The sequence below is a fragment of the Pipra filicauda genome, unplaced genomic scaffold (assembly GCF_003945595.2).
Source record: "Pipra filicauda isolate LSUMZ 115617 unplaced genomic scaffold, ASM394559v2 scaffold197_size1571708_pilon, whole genome shotgun sequence".
In the NCBI taxonomy this organism is placed as follows: domain Eukaryota; kingdom Metazoa; phylum Chordata; class Aves; order Passeriformes; family Pipridae; genus Pipra; species Pipra filicauda.
The window spans coordinates 1,279,272-1,299,356 of record NW_024104306.1 but is presented as its reverse complement, the minus strand read 5'-3'; the positions used below and the strand labels follow the sequence as shown (position 1 = coordinate 1,299,356).

The window sequence follows — 20,085 nt, the reverse complement described above, 5'->3', positions numbered from 1 at the left end:
TTTACTTGAACAGAAAGCAAGAAATGACTGAGAAGATGAATGGAAGACAAGAACAAGAGTTCTGCCATTTGAAAAAAAAAATATATGCAAAGTAAAAATGGAAAAAAAATCGAATTTTCTGTAGAACTGGCTTAATTACTTTGTAATCCAAAATAACTTGTTTGAACCTTGAATACTAGTGTTGCACACTTATGATGCTAAAAGTTATAAATGTTTGAGCTGAAATAGTTTCGAAATAAACATGAGAAGTAATCATTAGGTGAAGTCTAAACCACAGGGAATGTTAATTATTATTTTACTTAAAAGTAAATTCAGTGGAGATAGTGATTTTTGTGAAACATGCTCATTTAAGTGGGCAATGACAGAAAGAAGTATTTTGGGAAAAATTCTGTAACTTTCTACTACTTGCAAAATGTTGGGTAGCGTCTGTTGGAAGGACTAGCAGTCATTGCTGAGCTCTAAATTACTTTCAGCCACATAGGAAAAAACCTTATGGCCTCTCAGGAAAGCTGTGTGAAATAAAATGATCAATGTGCAAGTGTGGTCAAGAAAGTAAATAAGATGTGAAGATGGCTAAGGTAAAAAGGGCACTTTAACCAGGTTCTCATAAAATCCATAATTTCTGTGGAATTCAGCTGCAGTTACATGAGCTCAGTAATCTAAGTCTCAGAATTTTTATTTTGAACATAGCACCTGACTTTTAGAAGACATAATAATAGACATCTGCTGTCAGGAAGCAACTGGAAGGTCAGGGACCTTCAGTTTAAGATCCATAAACAAGGGAATATGAAATTGTGTTTTGTACCCCAACAAAAACTACATTCACATCGTTTTAGTTTCACTTTTTGATTTTCAGAAGGCTTTCAGATGACGATACCTCTTTCCTGAGCTACAACTTCGGTTAGTTTTTGTTTTGGTTCCCTTGGGGAATAACCAGCAGGAGATTTTGCAGGTGCCAAAGCAATGTTCGAATGGTTACCAGTGGCACAGAGAGTAATTGCCAAATGATGATTTAAAAGGTGTTATGCTTTACAAGCTTCTTGAGTGGCCGTGGTTTTGTGTCAGGTGGTTGAACTATTTACTGCAGAGCCAAAAGGCCCAAGTGAAAGCGCTCTAAGATGGGTTTTATAAGTGTGAATCCAGGGCAGCTCTTCTCTAGGGTTAACTACAGAAACTGTGCGTTTGTAGCATTTATTGCCCCTTTTAAAGCAGAGCTTTCTCACACCCAAGATAGCAGGTTACACATTTGGGAAAAAAAACCCAAGAAGTCCTGACTTGTACTTCCCCAGCTGTAACAAATGCAGCCAGAGTCTAATTAAAGCCCTAAATAAATGTTGTATTTAATTAAAGACAAAACCAAGCCCATTGAAAATGGAGGGAAATAATGAGCTACTTCTTGTTATACATGATCTTTGTATACAATAAAACATGTGCTAAAGTGTTTTGTGGTTGGCTGATGTTTTGGTTGTTCTTTGAAAAAATGGGAAGACAAGAAGCCCTGTAAGCAGGCACAGGGTTTGCCTCCAAAAGGCAGGCTGCCAGTCAGGAAGGCATGATCACTTACTGATATATGAAATAGGTGAAATGAAACTTGACTGGTACCATTGCTGAGCCTGTGTCACCCTCTCTTTTGGCCAGCACAGCTGTTCCGGCAGCCAGTCAGTGAACCATTTTGGGGAACTGATCTAGCAGAACAAAACAACCAGTTTAAGGGGGAGGGGAGGCTGTGCTTGTATTTCAGGTGAATCACATCTCCAGCACTGCTGGTGACGAGAATGTGCAAACAGGGGGAGCCTTGCAGCTGGAGGTAGAGGTTGTGCAACATGTCACCAAATGTTTAACAACCAAACCCTGTAATATTGTTAAAAGGTGAGGAGCAACTAAGTGGAACTACCATAAGCTTCCAGGGAAAAATATATATACATACGTCTTACACTATTTAAGATATTAGAGGCACATTAAGGTACATTGCCCAAGCAACAATATAAGCAACAGGAAGGGATAAAAAAAGAGAAATAAATTTCAGCTCTTGAGACCCATAAGCAAATGTGATGATGCAGCCTCTGATCACTTTGCTTTCTGTGCACTAGTACCATCAATAAAACTAGCAGGAAAATGGTTGCAGCTCTGTAAGCATGACAGCTAAACGATCACTGCAGACTGGCAACAGGAGCTCAGAAATCTAAGACTGTGGGCTTTTGTTAAGGTAGCATGTCTCAGAAACAATACAGATACTGCTCTGTAGGAGCTTAATGCAATATTACATAAGTGAAAAAAACCCAAGTTGCTTGTATGGTTCTTTCTGTGCTGTGCCAGCACAGGTGTGACAGCTTTTGGACCTTGAGTTACTGAGTTCTCTGCTGGGTTCGCACAAAATTCACCTGGGCTCCACTCAACAGAATTTGAAAAGGAAGGGAGGGTGAAACCAAGCAATCTGCTTTTTAAATTCCTTCTGAAACAACAGTTCCTTAATTTATTATAGACACCAAGGAATACTAATACCATCAAGTCAAGAGCTCTTTCCAGACTGTGGCCCTGACAAAACCATTAGTGTTTTCTGATGCGGTACAAATTCCAGCCTTGTGCTCAGTGTACTTCATCTAGAGCTTGTGCTGCAAACGGAACATGAAACTCTGCTCTGTCTGGTTTCCAGCAACACCGTATGTATGACAGAACCCTAATTTCCATGACTGTAGTTCAGATTATGTATTTCAATAGAAAATCCCCGTCTCAGGAGTGGATTGCTCAGCCTTTTTTTTATTTTAAAGAAAGTGAGGAAGTGGGGAGCCCTTAAAAGTGATAATTTTGTTGGAGGAGGGGAATTAAATGGAAGCTGATATTTTGTCATCCTATACTAAATTGAAGAGAATTGAACAAAATGTATAATTTCTTTCCAGCACTTTCTTTTTGGACACATTTTATCTGTCAGGGAAGCTATTAAATTAAATAGTGAAAACATTTGAAAAAATATTGCAAGACAAATGTACTTCATTTAAAAGCTGCATTGTTTATATTATTTTCAAATAATATAAATAATGAATAGCTTTGATGAAAATTATCTGCACATACCACATGTCAAAAACACAGTGTATGATAAAAAGCATGATTATATATTGGAAGAGGACAGAGGAATTGGACCAGCACTCCTGTACAAGAGTGCTACAGAAAACTTTTTTTAATGAAACCCCCAAACTACTATGGTTGTCTTTCTTACACATAGCCATCAGTCTGAGCAGAGAAAATTTCTGCTCTTATCTACAGAAAAGTAGTTTGCAAGCTATTTCTGATTTCATTGTATTATCTGCATAGTTTCTTGTCTTTTGCACAGTAAATTATTTGGGAACATTAATTTTAAAAATCGCCTCTCATATTGCAGCATAAAAGGCCAAACCATTAAAACTGATACAATCTATGAGCAACAAACCTGAGAAGAGCAAATATTGATCAAATTGCAATATCTCCTGCACAGAAGCTACAGTGAAATAAGGCAGCAGTTGTAGGTTGTCACGAGCCGTGCTCGTGTTTTACTTAAAGTCCAAGATCTCTATTACCTGATAGTCTCAGTTTTAAAAAGATTCATATTTTACTGTGGGGAGAGGAAGGAATTGAATTATAGAGGCGTAAACGCTGAGGCTCTCTGTGACAGAGGAGCAGTATCCACAATTCATTTTGTTGCATTAGGCTACCAGCTCGTGCTTTTTAGGTACTTGGGGCTCTCAGAACCGTGCTGCTCTCCTCAGCTTTTCCTACAGACCAAGCTTCACTGGCCTTAGAAGTGTAACTGGGACACAGGTACCATACACTGGGCAGGCTCCTCTGCTGCCCTTCACCTGCTTCTGGTCAAATGCATTTCAGCCGGCCCAGGACCTCGTGGGCTTTCCTCTGCTTGAGTTGATGCCCAAAGCTGAGTCCTTTCCTGCCCTTTCCTTGACCCTCCAGGGCAGGGTGACAGAGGGACAATCTTTTGCCCAGTACCATTTATCTGTGGTGCCAAAATTCATTGTGGGCTGCTGCAACCTGCTACCCTACCCATACTTTAGTCAGCAATAAAACAGTTAAGGACATTCCTGTTCAATTTGAACGCTGAATACCATTCCCTCACGGCTCATCCAGTCAAACCCAGCCAAACCGCAGCAGGGAGAGGGAAAACCTGCAGCTTTTAAGTTGCAGCATTACTGTGTTCAGTTTTGGGCTCCTCAGTAAAAGACAGACAAGGAGCTACTGGAGAGGGTCCAGTAGAGGCCACAAAGATGATGAGGGGCCTGGAACATCTCTCTTATGAGCAGAGACTGCGGGAGCTGGGCCTGTTTAGTCTCGAGAAGACTGAGAGGGGATCTCATTAATGCATATAAGTATCTCAAAGGTGGGTGCCAGGAGAGTGGTTCCAGGCTCTTTTCAGCAGCGCCCAGAGACAGGACGAGGAGCAATGTCCATAAACTAAAAGACAAGAAGTTCTCCTCAATGAGGATGTCTAAAACACGAGGAAGAGCTTCTTTACACGGAGGGTGGCAGAGCCCTGGAACTGCCCAGGGAGGGCATGGAGTCTCCCCCTGGAGACATTCCAAAACCACCTGGATGTGTTCCTGTGTCACCTGCTCCAGGTGATCCTGCCCTCAGAGTCAGAGGGGTCGGACTGCATGATCTCCAGAGGTCCCTTCCAACCCCAACAATCCTGTGATTTCCGTGATTCATTTGGTGCTGCGGTTTGTCGTCGCTACGAGCGGCGACAGCGCTGGAACCGCTCAGAAATTCCCCGCCTATCCCACGGAAAGCCGCGGGTTCTCGCAGCCGAAACGCCGCTCCGCGCTGCCCTCGGCCCCCCCCGCAGCAGGGCAAACTTCGCCCTCTCCGGGGCCGGCCCTGCGCCGGGCGGGGGGCGCGGAGCCCTCGCCGGGGGTGGAGCGGGGCGGCCGCGGGCGCTCCCGCCGGGAGCTCCCAAGATGGAGGCGGGCGGTGCGGCGGGGCGGGGACGGGGCCGGGCGGGGGCTGCGCCCGGGGCAGGTGCGCGGGGCGGCGCCGCTGCCGGGCCGGGGGCGGCGCTCGGCGCTCCGGGAGTGACAGCGGGGCCGGAGCGGGGCCGCGCTGCGCCCGCCGGGCGGTGACTCGGGCTCCCCCTCCCGCCCCGCCTCCCGCCCCGCTCGCCCAGCCCGGGCCCGGCCCAGCTGCCGCCGCACGGCGCCGCCGCCGCCCGCCGAGCCCGGGGCGCCGCCGGGAGCCGCGCGGGGGCCATGACGGTGGAGCAGAACGTGCTGCAGCCCGGCGGCGCCGCCAAGGTGAGACCCCGCCGGGGCCCGGCCCTGGGGCCGCCGAGCGCCCCGCGCCGCGTCCGCGCCGCGCCCGGGCCTGGCCGCGCCCGCCCCGGCCCCGCCGCTCCCCCCGCGCCGGGGGCGCAGCCGCCCCTGCCGAGCCGCTCCCGGGCCTTCCCCGCGCCGCGGCCTCTCCCGGGCCCCGCCGCTCCAGCGGCCGCGGAGCCGCGGCGGGGGCCGCCGCCAGCGCGGCCACGGGCTCGGCGCTGCCCGCGGGGGACACCCCGCGCTCCGCGGGGCCCGGGCGGGCCTGTTGCGCTCGCAGGGAGCCGGGCGGGGCGGCAGCGCTGGGGGCGAGCGGGACGTGCCCCGGAGCACCGCGGGGTCCCGGGCGAGCTCCCGGCGGGGAGATGCTGCTCGCGCCCGGCGTGACCCTGCAGCGCCGGCATCCGCGCCCGCCAAAGGTGAACGCTATTTCCAGCCGCTGACGCTCTCCCGCTGGAGTGAAAAAGTGCCGCGTTTAGGGACCCGTGTTAACGCGCATCGCGGAACGCGGTTAAGGGAATGACGGCGCTTACGGGTCTCTTCCTGCACACCAGGACTTGGCGGGGAATGTTTCTCTGTCACAAAAAAAAAAAAAAAAAAAAAAAAAAAAAAAAAAAAAAAAAAAGATGCCTTCTAAAGCTCTTCGTCCCTTTAAGTGAACTGAACCGTGTTGAGAAATATCTGAAATTAAATTTCAGTGCTTGTTAAGCAATAATTTTTATGTTTTAAAGGTAACTTGCTGGTTAACACAGCTCTGCAGTTCAGTGATATGACTGCTGCCCTGTTCCCTGATTTTTATTTATTTTTTAATAATGGCATGTGCAGCTTTTATAAGAGGATAAAGGTGTTTGTGCTTTGGTGTAGTCAGTGTGGAAGTTAAATGGCTGCAGTCGTAAGAGTGGACAGTGGGAATGTGCTGATTAAGGTGTAATTGGTTAAAGTGGTACAACTCGCATTCAAGAAGCTCGTTTGGAGGGAAAGGCGTGTCTGGCAAAGACTGCTATCGTAGTTGGAAGTAGTTAGCACTGATTTTTGGCTGCTTCAGCAGGAAGGCAAGGGCTGCACGGACAGATTTTTTTTCCTCAGTCAAGTGTTTTCAGTTGAGGTGTGCTCGCCGATTAATGTAGCAGATTTACTGCTACATGTGCTTTCTATGTTTGAAAACTTAGTTGCTGCTGTGCATCTGACAACTTTTGTGAACAAGTTTACCTTTTATAAAACCTGTTTCTGATGGTTTACTGAATGTCCCGCAATTATCTCATCGATACTCAGTTACATAGTATCTCCTGCACACTGATCAGAGCTGCCTGTTTGAACCTTCTGTCAATAATCCTGAAGGAGAAATGTTAATTTTCAGCTAAATTAGAAGAAACGTGATTTTCAGCTGAACTGCTTGTAGGTCAGTAGTTCAGGGTTACTTTAGCTTCAAATCAAGGATAAGCTTAAAGGTGGTTGAAGATGGCTTGTGGGAGATGCTGGGTAACACATCCTGCAGTAAAAAATAAAGTTAGCAATAATTCTAAAGTTGTAGTCAGCATCTATGGCTAGTGGTCACTTCTCTAAGTATCTAGAGCAACTGTGTAAAATAAGTTTTTTTTCATGGCAGAGATTTTCTGTTTTAACCCTGATTCCATGCTGGAGTGAGGAAAAGGTAAATCTTGAGGGTACTTTTCAAGAAAGCATTATCTGATTCCAGAGTAAGTATCTCATTGCTTATTGAGACTAACGAGTAGCTACTTGGGTTACAATTTTTTACATCGTTCAGGTTATTTGCATGTAAGAAGAAAAATTTTGAAGGTTCAGGGAGCTGACGGATGAAGGAAAAGTGGAGAAGCTACCATACCATTAACTCACCATCTTCCCTCAAAAGAGGAAAATCCCAAGCTCCACAAATAATGAGAGTTTGTTCTGGAGACCTCAAAGTTTGTCATGATTATTTTATGTTAGCATGAAGAAACCACGTACAAGCAGAAATATATTGGGTTTACAAGAGATGCCTGAGTCATCAGCATACTTTATTCAGAACTGTGGTTCCCAACATTGTTCATCAGATGTTTTCTTACTGTCATACAGGAAGTGTGTGTCAAACTTCAGCAGCACTTGGACACGTAGGTTTGTATTAATAAATGCTCTAACTACAAACAGCCTGTTTCCCACTGAAGCTATCTTTAGTTTATCGTGTAGTAAAAGCAGCTGCATCGCGTCCAGAGAAGTTTTTTCTTTCATCTCTACTGGTCATCTTGACTCCTAATTAAAACTTATAATTTATTTCCTGAAGCAAATATTTAATCATGTTATTCTCCTTGCTCACATCTCTTGCGTGCTTCTCTGACATTGTTAGGTGTCTGAAGGTTATAGATAATGGTCGTATTAGGACTAAAGCATGTGAATAAAGGTAAACGGCCTGGGAGGTTAAGAGAAAGGACTTTCTTGTTTTGTCCCATCTGTATTTTTGTCCAGTCAAGTCCTTTTTTTAACAGGCAGTTTGCTGCTGAAGAACTAAGGCACGTGTGTTGCGGGACTCCCTGTACTCCAGGCAGTCCTACAGTGCTGGTGAACGCAGGCACAGATTTTCCTCCTGAAGGAAAACCTTCCCAGGCAGCCCTGGTGCTGCCAGACCCTTCACTTGGCCAGTGTCCCTTACACAGGGTTGAGCAACAGGGGCTGGGGGAAATGGTGATTTTTTTCTTTGAGTAATTGAAAGTAACCATGCAGGGAGGTCAAACATGTTTCAGTGTTGTCTCAGCTCTGATAATTATTGTGATGACCATCTCGGAACAGCAGGTTGAAGAAGCTGGGTTTTACAGGGTGACACTTAGCTGGCCTCTCAGCAATGTGTGTTATCAAGTTCTACTGCTTCTGGAGAGGACCCGAGTGTTGGTTGATAGATGGGTTTAAAGACTGTTTTATCTGTCCTTTGGTTTCCCACACCCACTGTTATTTCAGACCTGTGATTCAGCAGTGCATTGGCAGCGTAATCTCAGGATAGTAGAATAAAGTTAGGTGTGTCAGCTCAGCTCAGTTTTTTTTACTTTTTTTTTAAAGAAGCACAAACTTTTAAGGGTATTTACCACTTGAAATAATGCTTGGCTTAAAGCAAGGTCTGATACTACTTACTTCCTCTCCTGTACTCTTTTTTTGGGGTAATAAGGAGAAAATTATGCTAGCTCATGTGTGTGCTTCTGCTCTGCTTGTCCCATGGTTTTGATGTACTTATTATTGAAGGATTTAGCTAATAATATGGCACTGACTGCTTTTCTTTCCTGAAAGCAAAAACCACTTCATGCAGGAGATGATGCAGTTATCTGTCTCCAACAACAGTAGAGATGGAGTAGAGATGTTGATGCAGTCCTGAATGGCAGGAAGTAATTGCAAAGCATATATACCAAGTGCTTGGTACTCAAGGAAGGTATCTTGGGATATATTGTGTGCTCTCTTTCTCCATCTCAGTAGGTGGCAACCTTCCAAGGATTTAAAATCCAAGCCTTTAAAATCTCTGTGTTTTAATAGTTGGGTTCAGGGTTGCCTGATGGTGGGTGCTTGTTGGATCCCAGAGGCTGCAGGATGCTGCTCTCATCACATGGCCGGAGCTGCTCTTTCCTGTGACCAACATCTGGGTATCCTCCTGCATCTGAGAAATGTACCCTGGGTCAGGGAATGAAGATAGTTTACATATCTCTGTGTTTGGACTGTGTGTCAGACGGGTTTGAATATGGGGGGTTATACCTGCCAGTGCTGGTACCCAAAGCTTTATTACCTCTTTTGGCCAAGGTGAGAAGAATAACCACACTGGTTTACTGAAAGTGTTTGCAGCAACTACTGAGTAATTAAAAATCATTTGAATTGCTCTGGAGTTATGCTTTTAAATGTATGCATCTTGTTCTGTATTTTAAAAAATTTAATTACACCTTCGACACAGATTCCCCTTGGTATTTTCTGAAAGCTAGAGTAAGGTGCAAAGGTCAGTGATTCAAAGTGATTTTGAAAGCCCTTGTCAGACTGGTCTGCTGAATGCCTTCTGGTTTTGTGACTGCTTTCATGGATTTTAGTGTGAGGTGGGTGTGTGTGTGGTAAGGTTTCGGTTTTGTTGTTGTTTTTTTTTTTTTTGTATCTATGCAAACCTATTGAATTTTGGAGGGTTTTTTTTATTGGTATAATATAATATGAATCAGCATGTTTCTGAAACCTTTAATAGCAGTCTAAAACCTGTTGCATTCAGAAAACCTTTCACAGAAGTTCAGTAATGGTCCTGTGGTAGCAGGAGTTTACAACTATAGTACTATCATATAGAATTTGTCTGAAATAATGTCTTTAAATATATTTTGGTCCATGCCTTGAAAGAAAAATACTGTTTCAGGATATGAAAATGTAAGGCTTATGTATTTTTATGGTAACCTTTTGTAATATTATTTTAAAATATCTTCAGTAATTCCTTAAAAAACCCCAACAACAATATATTTTTAGGATAACCCTATAAAGACAGCTACTAGGAGCAGCATCTACAAAAGATGACAAAACCCATCCGCTTCTATGAAAAGGTCAAAAAAGGAAATTGCCATGTCTCAAAATATAAAAATATTTCACATTTTTAAAAGTGCTTTGTAAAGATAAGTGGGAGGATAATTGAGCAGTTGCTTTTCTTGCACTCTTGTGCCTGAGATGATATGTTTGGTCTGGAAGTAGCATCTCTCTAATTCTGTGAATTCAGTTGATGTTCATGGACTTTTGTAACTGAAGAGTAATAAAAAGAAGAATGAAAGATAGAAATTCTATTCCATTTCTGGCTAAATCTTTTCTTCTTCCTCGAACTTGCCCGAGTGTTGAGAGCCTGATTATTCAGTCCATGAGAAGCTGATCCATAATTTCAGTGGTGTGAATTGTGAGGGATGTCCTGGATGCTGGGGACTGGTGCAGTGGCTGAGTTGTTAAACTTGACTTGGAGGCTGCCTATTCAGGCTGGGCCCAGATCTTTGCAGAACCAGCTGAGAGGTGTCTGACCCTCACACATGACCTGTGCCAGGAGTTGTTTGGGGAGCTGCATCAGTCACCCCCTTACAGCCACTGGCTGGCAGTGCCAGTGATGGGGGGATTATTGAGGTGCCCAGAGGTGCTTCCAGAGTTCCTTAATATTTTACTGCCCTTTGCTTTCTGTAGTGAAGATACTGATTTGCAGTTTCCAGCTGGTCATCTGGCAAAAGCTGAGAGTCCAACATGACATTCCTGATGTTCCTTTAAAGCATAAAAAGTAAACAAAAAGCTTAAGAGCTGTGCCTTCACTTCAGCCTTTTCATGTAGGAATAAATTCCTTTAAAGGCCTGACTTTTTGGTTTTGTTTGTTTGGGGTCTTTTTTATTATGAACTTCCTGTACTTATTGTGGAATAGAGTTCTTAAAAATCTGAGGGGGGGGGGGTGTGTTGCCAGGACCTGGACTGAGAGAGAAAAGTCTTTTCTACTTTTTCTGAGTAGGAAAGCCACAGATGTGGGAATGGCTTTTCTGGGAAACGAAAGTATCCTGAGTGCTTTCACTTTCTAGTTCTCTTGTGATAACCAGTGTGATTATTTTAAAGTGGAGAAAGGTTGCACTGAGTCACAATGAAGGTTTGTGCCTGTGTCAGTTGCTTTTATTTTGTGTAGTTGTTTTTTGTTTGTTTGTTTGTTTGGGGTTTTTTTAGATGGCTTTGTTAAAGTTCTCCATCAAACCCCAGTGACTAAGTTACCAGTGTGATGGTCTTTAGTCACTGGCTCAACACCTGTAATTCGAGAGAATTCAGCTTCTCACCAGAGGCAGGTGCTTGCTTCTCACCAGGACTTGTGCCTTGGGGGAGCAGTGCAGCATCCTGATGCAAATCACAGGCTACAGAACTGGGTGAGTGATGTAGGGGAGGCTGTTGTGATATTGTATTTCAAAAGGATTTTATGATTTTAGAGTAGAGTTCAGCTTTTTCTTCCTGTTAGGAAATAGAGATGGCTTCTGTTAGCTGGTGATTACACTTTATCAGCTGGGGTGCTGTTAGAGAAGTCAGTATTTGCCAAGAGTAGAAAATACTTGACTGGAGCGAATGTGGGTTCAGTTTCAGTAGTTCAATGAAACTAATGTGACTTGTGTGTGACTTCTGCCAGAGAGCTGAATGTGTGACAGGTGGGGTGGAAATTCCTTCCATTTGCTTTGAGACTGTGATATGTCCAAAGTTCTGGTTAATGGGTGGTCAAGCGTAATTAATAGGAAAACTGTGAATCGCAGTAGTAAGTTGCATGTAAAACTAGGTAAAGTTGAAAGTTTTCTATAAACTCTTCATCTTTTTTTATTATTAAAAAAGGAAGAAAATACTGTGACAAAGCTGACAGGCTGTAAGGCCGAAGTCAAGATAAGGTGGTGAGATGCTTTCCTGCAGAGCAGGATAGGGAGAGCATACCTTGCATGATGGTACAAACTCAGGCTTTCTGCCAAGTAAAACAAAGTACTTTTCCCTGTTTCCTGCATCAGGTTGGCAAATGGCATCTCTTGTTGTTTTTTGTGAACACTTGTAAGTCTTTATTTGACAACACAGTGTGTTCTGAACAGCACATCAGATTTTTCCATATTACCTTACATTAATACTGTGCTGGATATATAAGCTGTATTCTGCCAGCACACCTCAGCCAAACTTGCAGGTAGAATGGAGAGCAGCTGTAGTGTATGCTGTGGTTGAGTACAGTCACAATATAAAATTTTAATTTATTCCAGCATTAAAATTTGCACTCTATAATTGTATTGCAGGGTTTAAATCTCTGTCTCGATTTCTGTAGTAATTTAAAACTCACAATCAGCTGAGGGCTCTACAGACCATTAGTGGGAGATTTTCATGAAACTTCTCCTTGAGTGATCCTGTCCACCTTTGTGCTCTGTTACCACTCCACCTTCCAGAAGTGAATGAAGGGAACGTAAGTCTGTCTCTGATGCAGAGGGTTACAGCTCCCTGCCTCAATATTTGAGGCGAGTACCCTGGTCTGTGTTCTGGAATGGCTGTGGGGGTGTGTTGCCTTCTGCTGACAACCAGGCTGTGTCTTCTGGTACAGGGGTGGTTATAACATACAGAACTACACAGTCATTTTCCTGGTGAGTGCGGTGCAGAATCTGTGGGTTTAGGCTTTAACATGAATGAAATGTTGAGCAACATTTTGAGTCAATGTTGAGATTCCCGTGAAATGCTATGAAGGAAGAACTGGATCTTAAAATGGTGCAAAGGACAGATTGACACAAAATGTCGTGAGCTGGATATTGTGGTGACTTCAGTCATCTGTGGCAGGCTTTGTAAGTTCTTGTCTTTGTAATTATGGGATTTTTTCCTCACTTATTTAATAACATCATTCATTCCAAGCATTTAAAAATCACAATGAAAATACTTAATCTATTTAGACTCCTGCAATTTAAGAACCCGCTGATTTTGTTTCAGTTAGGTTTCTTAGTTTTCATTCTTTTGTAAATGTCATTAGCTTTTCTATGCCATAAAAGATGAAATTCAGGAGTGTGTTGAAAGCCACCAGCATGAGAGTTTCCCTGAAATCTGTTGTTACCTGATGATGGGACTTTAGCACTGTTGTGAGTGGTAGCACCACTGAGTGTCCACAGTTTTAATGTAGCTCTCTGAAGAAAGACTATTGGAGGTGGAAAAACACCAAACATGTGATGTGGAACAGCTTGAAGGCTGGAGTGCAAGCAGGTTAACTTTGAAAGCATTGCCTGCCACAGAGCTGTGTATGTAAAACAGCAGAAATACTGGTATGCAAATTCCAATAGATTTTGTTCTGAGATGCACAGCTTCGACATGATGCTTTTGTTTATAGCTGGTTTATGAATTATTTTAGCTGGTGGATTCTTGCTGAAAAAAATTATACAATGCACAGCATTTCTTTTAAAATGTTTCTGGTATCAACTAATTGGCAACAGTCAAGCTTATCAAAGTTTAGGTGCTAAGCAAATACAGGTTGTACTTTAAATATTCTTGACAAAAGCTTTTTAGCCATCAGGTGTAAGCATATTTTTAAGTTTTACAATAAGCACATGTAGACAGAATAATGTATTTAATAAAAGCTTGTCAGAGAGGCTTTAGTGTTTTCAAGGCATTATCCATAGTTATTTAAATTTAATTGACCCTTTTACCTTACAGTGGTCTAGGCAGAATTTGTGGAAATGAATTCATGTGATATAATGGCACTATAGCCCTCTGTGGCTTCTTTCTACTAATTGTCATATCATCATTTCATGGGTATTGTACCCCGAAATCCAAAGGGCTCCGTTGAAAACAGGATGTTCACTTGCCATTAGAGTCTGAGTCTGAGATGTAAAACTTTTGGATTGTGAATCGTGTAGCTGTATTTCATGCTGATTATTATTTTTGGTGAATAGTAAATGCCAGGCTTGAGTTCCCATGTGGTATTATATGTGATAGCTGTATGACTCCAAGGAAAGTCGGATACCTGTGCTGAAATGTCTATTCTTATTATCAAACTAAAACTTACTCTTGTGAATTTCAATAAAATTTCAGTTAAAACAAAAAATAATTTCAAGAAGTTGAATTTAGCTGTGTTATTACTAGGATAAACCAGTAAAAAGTGCCACATGGAAATAACCATTGAAAAATTTACATTCAGGTGTTTACTTTGAGAGTTCTTTGAAGTAAGAAGCTGGAAAAGGCTGGGTATGCACAGGCACATGGCATTCCTCATTCTTTTGAAAAGAGGAGGAGATGGCAGGAAGAGATTCCTACTCCACTTTTGTCTTTGGTTTCATTTTATTCCTCTGAAAGTTAGTTACTTGAAAAAGAAATTTCTCCTGGGACTACAGCTGTTGGAAAAGTACTTTTTTTTTTTTTTTCCTAACACTTTCCAAAAGTGCATGGGTAGAAAAAAAAAACTTTATCAAAGTGCATAGGTATAAATAGCCTGGTTAGAGGACTGAATACTGTGTATTTTATCAGATCCCAGAAGTCTTATGTTGTGACTGAGAAAGCATTCCTATATTTTTCAGATTTTAACTTTTGCTTTGTTTTTGATATAAAATCATGGGAAAATATACAAGAGAAAGCTTTAATGCTTGTAAATATGATTTTTTTTTTTTAAGCTAAATAGCTTTATAGACAACTTGTGGTTTCCCTTCTCAGTATTACCTATTTTCCCATTTGTCAACTTATTTTCTTCAAATTCTGCTGATGCCTCTTATGTAATTTCTCATCTGTTTGAGAACCATGTTCCTTTCATTTAGAGACTTTCCCGCTACTCTTTTTCTAATTATTTGGTGCTAGTAACAGGAAGGTTTTTTTTAATTAGGGCATCTAAGCTTATAACTTTTTTTTTTTTTAATGGGGTACTAGAATTAAGTCTTCTCTGTCTGTAGGCCGTTACTTGTGTGGAAATTAAAAAATAACTAACTGCTTACTGACAACTTTTAAAAGTTCCCTCTGGTCTTGCACGTGTGTTATGGGACTTGGTCCTGAAAGCCACAGAGTGTCTCTTGTGACAACTCTGGCTGGACCACAATTGTCCCCCTGCCTGAAGCTGACTGGGCTGCTTTTTTGGGTGCAGTCTGCTGGTCTACTCTGTAACCTCTGGATTTATTAATGGTAAAGACAGATTTCCCCATCATCACCAGTTCCAGCTCTTGCTAACTTGGTGTGTTGCCTTGAAGATTTTTCTGGGACTGATTTAAGGCTGACTGGTAAATGTGCTACCTCCTGCTAGTGCTGTGGGGGGGGGGGGTGTGCAGTGCACAGACTGTGCTGTGTTGTCAGAGGCCCGGGAAGGTGCCAAGGGCTTTGTGACCTTACTGAGTAGGAAAGGGTTGAAGATTTTTCTATCAGAGCTTATTATCTCTGTTGTTCGATGTGGAATGTGTTGGCATAATGCTGCTGCTAGAAAGGCAGCGCAGAATTAATTTTTTTTTAGGAAGGAAGCACGGAATTTAGATTTTTTTTGTTTAAGATTGTTTTCCAAAAATGTGAACTGTTTAGAAGAGTACTTCATGCCCCTTTTACTCAAGTCAGCCTGTGAAATTTCAGCTAGGTAGGTGGTGATGGCAGAAAATCACTCTTGGGGATACTGCTACAATACCACCAAGACAGGGAAGACTGAGAGGTCTAAATGATGGCAAATAGTGGTTAATAAACCAAAGTTGTCATAGGATTCTCAAGACCTTGTCCGAACGTATTAGAATATAACACGTTCAGCTTTCTGTGGGAGCTGAGGCAAATGTGTGTTTCAATATAAGGTAATTCGAAGTCCATTAAAAACCCCCAAAGATTCTAAACCTTGTGGGTTTTTTTTTTTTTTTCTTTCTCCTTGAAAGAAACCAGCTTAGAAAATTTCATTTGCCCTCTGTGGAGCGCAATGCTGAATTTACTATTTCCTTAATTGCGAGGTAGTAAAATTATATGCTGATCCCTGGTACAAATCTCACCACATCTTTAAATACTCTAGTCTCTGTTGTGTTTGAGGTTCATTTCAATTCTAATGCCATCTGAGTCCGTGGAGGTTATTACCTAATGAAAGCGAGAGCTGCTCGCTGACCTTCACAGGCCGGCAGTCCGCGGTGTGGCAGTGGCCTTTCCGCAGGGACGCAGCACGTGCCAGCACCTTCCTGGTGCCTGACCCAGGAAAAGCTGTCTCGCCTGAGAAGCTGGAACTGCTGTTGGAAGCCTGACACCTTGCAGGCAACCTGTTAAACACTGCCCCGGATTTTAGGGGACTTAGTGTTATCTGTAGTCTTATTCTTCCGCAGAGTTGTGTCCTGTGTCCCTTCCTGCCCACCTCCCTCCCTGCTCCCCGAGATAAATGCCTGTGTCTCTTCACATGATTTCTGTTTAAATGATTAGTGGGGGGCAGGATAAGCTATCAAATAATTTTACTGAATGCTGCAAATAGCAGTGCATGACTTTTCTGATGGAATTTCATCTTGTAATGCACGTTGGATTAACAGTTGGAGTGAGGTGATCAGTTGAGTCAATTCACCTCTGAAAGACCTCACTGCAGTGGAGTGGAGGTGCTCCTCCTCTGTTCTTCCCAAGCTCCCTGTGTTGTCTCATCTAACTTCTTTTAGGTGCCCCCAAGGAGTGGGCACCAGCAGGCTGGATGCCTGAGCTGCAGGAAGCCCAGGGTGGTGCTGAGGGTTTTGGGGATCCCTCTGGTCAGGCCAAGGTGCTTGAGGTGGCCTTGGGCTGTCGGGGTTGTTGCTTTCAAGAGACAGGAGGGCAGACGTGCCTGGGTATGTGCACGCTCTGTGATCACAGGGTCTGTTTCTTTAGGAAATCATGTTACTAATTTTTTTTTAATTGGACTAAACGGAAAAGCCTTTATTCAAAGGCTTTCTATTAAGTTGGGGATTTTTTCCTTCCTATTCAAAACAGACAGCTGAGCTCTTTGCCCAAATGTTTCCCTTCTATTGAATACAGTGGACTGTGGCAATGCATTTGCCATATACAGTATGGAAAAAGTCCTGCCAGAAATGGACTGGTGAGGAAAACAGCTCAAACCCTATGGAAACAGAAGCTTTTACTGTAGTTTAAACATGTCTCAACATGTTTGTGTATTTTCTGCAGTGTCACTGTTTCCCAAACACCCCCTGTGAAGCTATTGTCTCCCACACAAGGTGTCCTGGGAAGGTGTCCCGAGGTGTCCCATTGGTCCTTTGTTTAACCCCTTCCTATTGGCTGTTGACCCCCTACCTGATGGTTTCTTTTGTGTGACCCTGAACTTGTGATTGGTCCCCTTTGACCTTCCTAAAAGCCTTATAAACCCCAACCCCACAATAAACTTCCTCTTTCGTCCGTCCCTCCCAGGTGGTCTGTGTGTGCTCCTTGCGGGGTCACTGGGCCACGTGCTGGGGTGGGGGGAAGGGCATTCACCTCGCAGGCAATGGGGCTGGAAGCTTAAGGCCTGGAGGTCTCCCCCTCTCCCTCAATTCGCCGTAAATTGGTGCCACGTGGTGAGGCCAAGATTGTTTGAACTCTTCTGTGAAGATAAAACCAATCCTAACGCATAAACGGGGCGAGTTTATGTGCAACGGCGAACCGGGTCTAAGCGGCAAAAGTACTGGCAAGTTGCATCACCACAAGAGAGCATCCTGCTTTGAGTACTTCAACCTTCCTGACGACATTAGGTAAGGAGCAGACCCGGCATATTCCCTTATATAAAGAAACAAACAAAAAAAAATAATAATGGGAGCATCCCTCACTAAGACAGAAAAAGAGAACTATAAGCATTTGAAAAATTTATTAAGTTGTAATGGCAAATCGACTAACAAAAAATCCTTAAAAAGCCTTTCCAAAGTTATGGTTAAAACTGACTTTAAACTTCCTTTCTGTCTGACGACTAAAGATTGGGAATTACTAGGCAGACAGATTTGGATAGCTGCAAATTCCAACGATAAAGCAGCAATACATGCCAACATAGCTTGGACTCATATCGTAACAATTCTTGAAATGCAAGAAAAACATTCTGAACCCCAACGAGAAAGCAGCGCAGCTTCCCTCCGTGGTCTAGGAGAGGGTGGGAGATCGAAATTGCCGCGGGAAGCAGGGGAGGAGGGAAACGGAGATCACGAGCGGCAGCCCTAGGCAGGCACCCCCCCTCAGCCCCCCCCATCGCGGTCAGCACATGGCGGAGCCGCGCCCCCAGTCCCTGATACAGCAGGAGGCTTTGGAACTGGCCAGCCTCAACCCCCTGCGCAGATGGGACCCGCAGCGGCAACCCCCAGCCCGGGTTTCACCATTGGGACAGCCCCTGCCCCCCCCCGGGACTCTCCGCCGCGGCCGCCGCTGCAGCGAGGGGAGAAGGAGCCGCCCGCAGCCAGCTCCAGCGGGATCCCTCCCCGCCCCCCTCCCCCTCTCCCTCCGAGAGCAGGCGAAACCATCCCGCTGCTCCCAAGCCCCGACTTCCCTCAGCCACCACCCCTGACATGGAATAGCTGCCACAGACACTGTTCGGGACAGAGCTGTGCCGAGGAAAATCCAGCAGCCGTTTGCGTGGCCCCGGCCCCACTCCCTCCCGCCCAGCAGTTCTCAGCAGGAGATCGCCAGCCCCAGTTTCCCCAGGCGCCTCCACAGCCGCAACCCCCGAACAGTGTCACCGCATGGTCAAACAAAGGAGGTGAGGAATTCCCAACTCTCAACCACGCCGGAGCAGCAGCGAGATTTCCTGCCTTCCCTACGGATGCCCAGCAGGACAGGATGACGTCATCGAGACCCGCTCTCTACCCCGCGCCGGAGACGGGACAACCCCGGCCCTGCAGCTCCAGCTCTGCTCCGCTTCCCCCTACATCGTGCTGCAACATGCAAAGAAACCCCCAGCTAACAGACAGTGTTTCCCCCACTTCTTACAGCGTGAACCCAGCAGTGATAGACTCAATAGCACCGAACTCACAATCCTTAAAAACATTTAACCAATTTTCTCCCAATAATCCATTTTCAAATATGTCAAATAATTTTAACCATTCTGTTTCTCCTTTTAACCCTTTTGTTTCTTCCACAGGAATCAACCAGACCAATGATTGTAATGATATAGATGATATTGATACACCTGTTAATGATGTAAATTTATTGCAGGCATATCCAGTGTTTTATAATTCAGGTTCAGCCCCAGTGTGGGACCCCTTATCCATACCCCTTCTCAAGGATGCAAAAAAAGCGGTAACAACTTATGGGTTGAACTCAGCCTATGCAATGGGAATTCTGTCATCTATATTCTCTGGTTTTATACTAACCCCAAATGATTTAAAAGATATCATGAGAGCCTTACTAACTAAAGTACAGGTATCATTGTTCTTAGATGAATGGCAAGCTTTAATTAGAAAATATGCTCATGAAACTAGCTCTACTACACGTAGACCTATAAAAACTACCATACAAATGCTTTTTGGTGAAGGTCCTTATTCTGCAAATGCAGATCAAGCCCAAATTCCCAAACAAGACTTAATTGCTACTAAAAATATGGCATTTTTGGCACTGCAATCAGTAGCTGAGGCTTCTGAAACAACTCCACCTTTCCATAATATAATTCAAAAGCCTGATGAATCTTTTATTGACTTTGCAGAACGGTTAAAAGGATCTATAGAAAAACAAATAAAGGTGAAAGACGCACAAGATGCTCTGTTCTTGAAGCTAGCTATCTCCAATTCAAATGCACAGTGTCAACAAATACTCAGAAGCCTTCGGGACCCTACCCCCATGGATATGGTAAAGGCTTGCAAAGATATTAGCCCTAATGACAAATTAGCAGATAGCCTGGTCCAAGCTCAGGCATCAATGTCCAGCCAATTAGTTGAAGCTAATACACAATTGGGCAATCAGATTGCTGAGGCAACTCAGCAGATGGCAGAAAAAATGACCGAAGTTTTAGCAGCTGCCCTAGACCACTCCAAAATAATATGCCATAATTGCAAACGTGCAGGTCATATAAAAGCTTACTGCCCACAAGTTCAAAGCCCCAATTCTCAAAAGAAAAGCATTCGGCCAGGCCTTTGCCCCAGATGTAAAAAAGGAGCACATTGGGCTGTAGAATGTCGATCTCTAATTGACAAATATGGAAACCCACTATCACCCAGGCCTTCTCACAAAACACAGAATTCGGGAAACGGCTTGACGAGCGCTCAGAGCAGCGCGCAGACATAAAAAGCTCTAACCTACCCCCTTCAAACAGTTCCCAACAAAAACCCCAAACAGGTGCCTTTAAATTGGAGCTAGCAACTTCAAAACCTCAAACCTTAGAAAAAACAGAGTATCACACTGTGTTATTAGCTTCTGCTTCTCCTCAGGTTTCAGATTT

At 43.9% G+C, this 20,085-nt stretch overlaps 1 protein-coding gene across 2 annotated transcripts in view; it reads left to right on the top strand.

Annotated features, from left to right (window-relative positions):
• The first annotated feature begins 5,167 nt into the window (after positions 1–5,167).
• The window catches only part of USP25 (ubiquitin specific peptidase 25), a 96,647-nt gene continuing 81,729 nt past the window's right edge, over positions 5,168–20,085 (top strand). The window contains exon 1 of one of the 2 annotated variants that reach the window (XM_027736442.2): positions 5,168–5,273. In XM_027736442.2, coding sequence (XP_027592243.1) covers positions 5,229–5,273 — 45 coding nt within the window. In that variant the 5' untranslated portion in view covers positions 5,168–5,228. The remainder of the gene's footprint in view (positions 5,274–20,085) is intronic. The other variant, XM_039380525.1, reaches the window with a different exon arrangement.